At 33.6% G+C, this 7,502-nt stretch overlaps 1 protein-coding gene across 1 annotated transcript; it reads left to right on the forward strand.

The window, feature by feature from the left end:
* The first annotated feature begins 5,828 nt into the window (after nucleotides 1–5,828).
* LOC110782192 (F-box/kelch-repeat protein At3g06240-like) lies at nucleotides 5,829–7,097 on the forward strand. Its single transcript, XM_021986319.2, has one exon. It carries the CDS (start codon nucleotides 5,829–5,831, stop codon nucleotides 7,095–7,097), a length of 1,269 nt encoding a protein of 422 aa, XP_021842011.2.
* Nucleotides 7,098–7,502: the final 405 nt, after the last annotated feature.

Genomic DNA, 7,502 nt, shown 5'->3' on the forward strand with positions numbered 1-7,502 from the left:
AGCATTTGTCAATAGTATGGTTTCTCATTTTGCAATGATCACAAAAGAGATTATTCCTGGTTGATGTTGTAATCTGAGAGCCAGAATTAGAGCTGTATTGAGGCTTGTAGAACTTGTTGTCAAACCTTTTGACACTAAATGCAGCAGATTCTGTTGTTTGCAATTGATTTCTGATAGTGTGCAACTCTTTCTGCTGCTCTTCTTGGAGTAAGAGTCCATAAGCCTTAGATATTGTAGGTAAGGGATTCATCATGAGAATTGCACTTTTAGGATGCTCATATTTCTGGTTTAATTTCATCAAAAATTGTATCAATCTCTGATTCTGCTGAGTTTTCAGAAGTTGTTGTGTGAGATTACAATTACAACCAGTGCAAACACACGTAGGCAGAGGTTCTAATCCATCCAGTTGGTCCCAAAATAGCTTGATTTTAGTGTAAAAACTAGCAATTCCTTCACCCTCTTCTTGTGTTAACTCACTCAACTGATGCTGTACAGAAAACAATTGAGGACCAGATTCTCTACAAAATATGTCAGCCAATTCAAGCCAAATTGCTCTTGCTGTCTTGAGATACAAGACACTTCTTGCTATTTTAGGTTCAAGTGAAGCTAACATCCAAGAAATCACCAAATCATTACATCTGCACCATAATCTGTAGTTTGCAGAATTTATTGCTGGCTGATTTAGTGCTCCATCAACAAAACACAATTTGTTTCTTGCAGATAAAGCTATCATCATAGATCGTTTCCAATCATTAAAAAACTGTCCCTCAAATTCAATATTCACCAATTTTGTAGCATTTAGATCACTGTTGCTCAGATAGTAAACAGAACTAGGATTCTGGGATTGATCTGTTTGATCAGGCATTCTTGATTGATCTTTTTGAGTGTTTTGCTGATTGAATATGCAAAGAAGAACGGATTATAGCAGGATCTGATTTAGTCACTGCTCTGATACCATGTTAGTGATCACCTTCTTGGTTGATCACGAACTGAAAGTTGCTAAGCAACTTAACAGTAAATGCAAAGAGAAAGAGAGGAAGAAAGAGAGATAGATTGTTTTCTTATTGAATGAATAAAGATTACAGCATGATTGGCCTTATATACAATGATTAGGTGACGTGTTGGAGCCAATCAATGAGCTTCAAATTAACACATCAGCAAGCTCTAACTAACATGCTCTATAACAGAAACAGAAGCTAACAATAGCTCTAACAGAATTCAGTTACACTGAACATTCTAGAAGGCTGATGCAGTTAGTTGTTGCTGCAGTTGTTGCTGCTTGACTGCACGAAATTGCTTGCTGCATTGTTGTAAGCTTGAGTTGATCATATCAGCATTGAGAGCATGAGTGTGTACACCAACACGGCCGCCCCCACCCGCCCCCCTATCTCCGCCTCTGGCTCAGTGCCCCATTAGGCTCATCTGAATTCAATGTATATATCTGACGTACAACATATATTTAAGTATAGAGCGCATTACATTTCTTCCATGTGAAAAAATATTCCCAACATAACTTCAAAGCGAAGACTATTTATAACAATAGAATGAACGGATATAGTCGATCAAGTTGACCAACATATATTCGTCATGGTGTAACAGAATTGGTAGCCATACGTATCTTATTGGTTGGCGTTGGCCCTTGGGTTAGTTAGATTGTTTGAATATTGTTGACATTATTAATTTATTTGGTCGACATTCGATCGACATATATACAGATATACTAGAAGGACGTACGTATGTATCTTGCATGCATGCATGGCAGTATGCATGATCGACACACTACGTACTTTCTACGTGGAAGCTAATTATGTTTAAGAGAAATCTAATGGATAAGCTTGATGCATGGATCTTATTGTGTTAGTTCCATGTATTTGTGATATCAAGTAATTATACATCATACATATTGTAAAGTCACTAAGCTAGCTTTTGTTGTTGAAGTTATTGTGTACTAGCTAGATCAGTAAAGCAATAAAACTATGGTGCCAAGTACCATAAAGTATGAAACTGGCACTAATACATTTACAAGGCGATCAGATTTGTGGATTAATGGTACAACTTCCTCTTAATATTTCATAGGTGGCGGCGATATCGACTCCCAATATATATGTATATTTTTTTTAGTTTTACCAGGGACGGATCTAGGAATTTACAAATGGGGGTCCAAAAAAATTTATAATTTGCTTTATAATTCTCGTATATGCTCATTTTAGGGAGTTAAAGATGAAAGTTAAGTAGTTAAAATATTAATAAACGATATAATAAAATATGTTGAAGATTTGTGGACTTTAATTTTTGGGTTTCATAATAATAAAAATCAGCACCTAATCCAAATTACAGCGTTAACTTGGCGTGATTTCAAATAAAATGGGAAAAAAAGGATGTATACGACAAGTTTTCATACTTTGAAGGAGATTTTTTTTATTACAATTGTCGTTGAAAAAATTGCACAAAACGACATTAACAAAAAAAAAATAGGAATATCATTTTCAATGTATGGGGCATTATGCTATATATAATTAGGCCTCTTAAAAGTTCAAAAACACATGCAACATAAGTATATAAAAATAGAGGTTAAAATAAATTACATATATATACTATGCCAATTACAAAATTATTTTGAAGAAAAAAGTAACACTACTAATATTTTGTATTTTTGTAAAAGCAAAATCATGAATAATATAAAATTAAAATTAAAAAGTAAATGAATAAAGAAAAATGATGAAGAAAAAACGACCAACAAAAGGGTGAAAAAAAAGATGAAGAATATATTTAGAGGATCAATAGAAAGAGAATTAAAAGGCAAAAAGTGAAAAAAAAAAAATATTCAACATCCTCTCATTAGGATTCGAAACCAGATTTTTCTGTGAAATATAGTTATCAAGGAACCACTAAGCTATAAATACATTTAACTGTTTACATTACAAGTTAATTAATAATATACTCTATTAAATTTTCAAGTGCAATTAATTACCTCAATATCAATTCAACAGTTTTTTCTTCAAATAATGAGGGTCCCTTTAAACCCCTCCAGGGACATATAGGTCCGTCTCTAAATATTACTAATTATTTTATTAAGAAAAGGACGTCCACGTTAAAATAAAATAAAATAAGAACAGGGCCTATGAATTCCTAGAGACCACTACAAGATATTGTACTATTAACGACGGAAAATCCCGTCGCGAAAGGCCAATAATCATTGATTAACGACGGGATTTTCTGTCGCGAACCCGTCAAAAAAGGAGGCCGTCGTTAATAGAAATTCCGTCGTAAATCCATCGTAAACCCGTCGTAAAAGACATTTGCGACGGTTATTCCCGTCATTGTTTGGTTGTTTGCCCCGTCGCAAAAGGCTTTAGCGACGGGATTTTTGACCCGTCGTAATTAGGTTGTCGTTAAAGATACAAAATCTTATAGTGAACGACCCTGATCGACGAAAAAATAAATTAAAATCACAGAACAATTATAACAAGTATGTTTTCTAAAATAATATGGAGTACTAAGTGTCAATTTTCTTTTTCTCTCAATTGTGAAGGTACACGTGACATATATTACTTTAATTAGGTCACAATTAATAATGTTATGAAATAATGGAGATATATAAAGAAACAAATGGAGGGAAAAGGAGGCATACATAGTGTACAAGTTATTGAAAGCATAAGTGTGATTCCTACCACAATTGCTCGTCAATTAATGGTTAGTGGCCACTAATAATTACTCCCTCCGTCCCGGAATACTTGACCTGTTTTCCTTATCGGGTCGTCCCTTAATATTTGACCTGTTTCTAAAATTGAAAATATTCTAACAATATTATATTATTTCTCACTCCACCCCTATTAACCCACCTACTCTCTACTCCATATAAAAAATAATTAAAAATTCAACCCCTACTCTCCCCCAACCCCACCCCTTTTCACATTTTCCACTAACTACATTAAAATAATACCCCACTATCAACTACTACCTATTAAATTAAATAAGTCAATTCAAATTCCTTAAACTCTGTGCCGGTCAAACTGGGTCGAGTATTTCGGGACGGAGGGAGTACAAGTAAATAACAATGCAATTATTGTTGAGATTTGAATTAGCAACAATTTTACTATGTTTAGCATATTAATCAATTAATAACTTGACACGTTAATTATACGGAGTAGCTTATTAATCACGGGCGAAGAATCTCTTTTTCATGATTTAGGTTTATTAATAATTACGTAGTAGTTTACACGCTACTTCATTGATTAATTCTTCGTTATTTTCACTAGATTCTTGAATATATGTGCATGAGTACTTGATTAGCATATGACTGTTACTATTAGCTAGCTAGCCACATATTCTAAAATGTAAAATATACTCTGCTAAAGTTTAATTAGATGTTTTATGTGACTTCTATGATATATAGTAGGAGAGACTATATATGCATCTAAATCAAATTAATGAGATTTTATTTTAAAATTATATGACAATAGGAGTAGATCCGACCCATTTATTAATTTAGGCCTTGTTAACAATAGGAGAACGTTCTCTTCACGTGGTCAGTTTTGATTTATCTATTTCCTGGTCGGTTGGTCCGATCAGGTCTAATCTAGTCTGATATTTTCTATAAGTTATCTTTGTTTTTTTTGGTATGATCTAATTTTCATGGTCTGATCTAATAAGAAATAAGTATAAGATGAAAACGTCTAAAGGTCGTTGACTGCTACGAATACATATTTTACTTCCATTTATTTTCTTGATAAAAAAACATTTAATAATGTAAATTAATCGCACAAAAGAATGTTAATTTACTTCCTTAAAATTACATGTCACGCCACATAAGATTATACGGAGTACTACTGTTTAATAAACTTTAATAAAACCTATTTGTAAGGGAAAAGTCCACTTGCAAAAATTTACGGATTTTTACATGTATTTGTTAAATTTTTTGGCTTTTTTTAAAGATTTGGACGATTATTAAATAAATAATTATAGTTAATATTTTAAAAATTATTTGCAAGCGATATAGGCCGTAATTTAACAGTGTCACTCTACGTAAAATTATGCCACTTAAGAATTGTGATTCAATCGTGTCACTCTACGTAAAATTATGCCGAGTTATAATTCAACAGTGACACTCAACTCTACGTAAAATTATGCCACTTAAGCATGAGATTCTGTAAATTGTAATAGAATTTGAGTTTTATTAAATTACTAAGTCAACACACTATAAGAATTTGTATCTTTAACGACAACCTAATTACGACGGGTCAAAAACCCCGTCGCAAAAGCCTTTTGCGACGGGCTAACAACCAAACAATGATGGGAATAACCGTCGCAAATGTCTTTTACGACGAGTTTACGACAAATTTACGACGAGATTTCTATTAACGACGACCCCCTTCTATGACGTGTTCGCGACAGGAAATCCCGTCGTTAATCAACGATTATTGGGCCTTTCGCGACGGGATTTCCCGTCGTTAATAGTACAATTTCTTGTAGTGACAACTCCTCACGCATAAAATCCATCATAATATTTACCTCATATTAAATTATTAATTTATTGAAAATTACTTTAACTTAAACTTCCTGTGAACCAATCAGATTCTTTTCTTATTTAGAGTAAATATAAGATTCTATAGAAAAAAAAAATCATATTTGAGAAATTAAGTGCAAAAAGATATCTTAATTATAGTTAGTATTCTCCTTAAACACTACGGACCTTTCTACCTTCCTAATATCCTACGGAGTACTATAAATCCCAATAAAAGGTAAACAGTGTCTTCTCTAATTCTCTCCTTCAACAATGGCATAACCCTAAAAATAAAAAAAAGTCTGTCAAAAAATCAAGCGTTTCAATGGCGGAATCGAGTGATGTTTCAATGGCGGAATCGAGTGATGTTCCCATGGAGCTAACGACAGATATTCTGTCTCGAATGCCGGTAAAATCTCTGTTTCGCTTCAAATTGGTAAGCATATTATTGAAAAATCTCATGGAAAGTCAATACTTTTCCAAAATCTATCTTGAAAACTCCCTCAAAAACAACAATTGTTCCCTTATTTTCAAAATCAATGGTACCCTCCACCGATCATACCTTGATCATAAAAACATGGTCCTTAAACTCAACAACCTGGTAATTCCTCGATCGTTTCAACTATCACCCGAACAAACCAGAAAACTTAACCAGCAAAATTCTGCCATTAACGACGGGAAATTAGTCTGTGAGAGGATTGAGGTTGCTGGTTCTTGCAATGGGTTGGTGTTGATATTTAGTGGGTTTCATCACATTGCTCTTTGTAACCCTGCATTCGAGCGAAAGCATGGAAGTTTCAAGATCTTACCATGCATAAACTATTCTGGGTTCGAAATTAATCCCAAAACTAATTGTCGAAATCAAAGGAGTAATTTCAGGGTTTTTGGGTTTGGTTATGATGGTTACAGTCAATGTTACAAGGTTGTATGTTTAACTCAAAGTAAGGCTTTTCTTTACACTTTAAAGAAAAATAACCGTTTATGGAAGGAGATTGATTTACCCTGTTTTGAATCTACCACTACCAGTATCATAAACAGGGAACAAGTGTTATATATCCAGGCATATAAACATGGTGTTGTGACAAACAACCACTTACACTGGAATATTACTGAGTATGATGATGAAATTAAGAAGTTTGCAAAGGAAACAATACTAAGTTTCGATCTACACAAAGAAGAATGGGTTCAAGTTTCTGTACCTGATGAATTAAATCAAGGGTGTACTGAAAAAGAGGGTCTGAAATTGAAGCCATATATCATAGATTTTGGAGTTTTGAATGGAAGTTTATCGTTGTTAACACATTGTTTGAGTGATGATAAGATGAACGAGTTGTGGGTAATGAAGGAGTACGGAGTTAAAGAATCGTGGACAAGACTGTGTAATGTACCACTTCGTAGTGGGATTCCTCTGGTTTATCATAGGGGAGAGGATGAATATTTGTTGCCAAATTCTAAAGGTTTAGGTTGGTATTATCCAAAAGAGGATAGATTAAGGAAGGTTAAGTTTAATGGGTGTGGGTATACAGAGGATTTTTACGTTTCTACACAAGTGAATTTGTGTTATGAAAGCTTTGTTAATCCGTTTACACAATAGAACATGAGAGTAGAACTGTAGAAGAAGAACAAAGAAGAAGAACAAGTCTGGTTGGTTTACGTGCTGAGTTGTTTTGGTTGGTGTTTTTACTGTTTTTTTACAATTATGCAGATTTTTTTTAGTTAATTCCTGAGAGTGTTTTTTTTACTGAATACCTCTTTTAATTTGAGTTGATCAACCACAGTTTTTTTTTGAAACAAATTGTGTGGCAGATTTATGGCAAATTAAATAGGTTATACGGAGTAGTAAATAAAAAATGTTTGGGATTAGTGGATCGCCATTCTCCTTATTTTAATCTACTAATCTATGTAACATGGACACGGAAACGGAAACGGAAACGGGGACAACTAAAAACGGGCACCGAAATGTACCTAAGTCAATTAAACATTGGCCGTGCCCATTTTA

This window comes from Spinacia oleracea, chromosome 2 (assembly GCF_020520425.1).
Source record: "Spinacia oleracea cultivar Varoflay chromosome 2, BTI_SOV_V1, whole genome shotgun sequence".
In the NCBI taxonomy this organism is placed as follows: domain Eukaryota; kingdom Viridiplantae; phylum Streptophyta; class Magnoliopsida; order Caryophyllales; family Amaranthaceae; genus Spinacia; species Spinacia oleracea.

What these genes read in the sequence shown, in the direction of transcription:
- LOC110782192 (XM_021986319.2), top strand. Translation starts at nt 5,829, where the DNA reads ATGGCGGAATCGAGTGATGTTTCAATGGCGGAATCGAGTGATGTTCCC.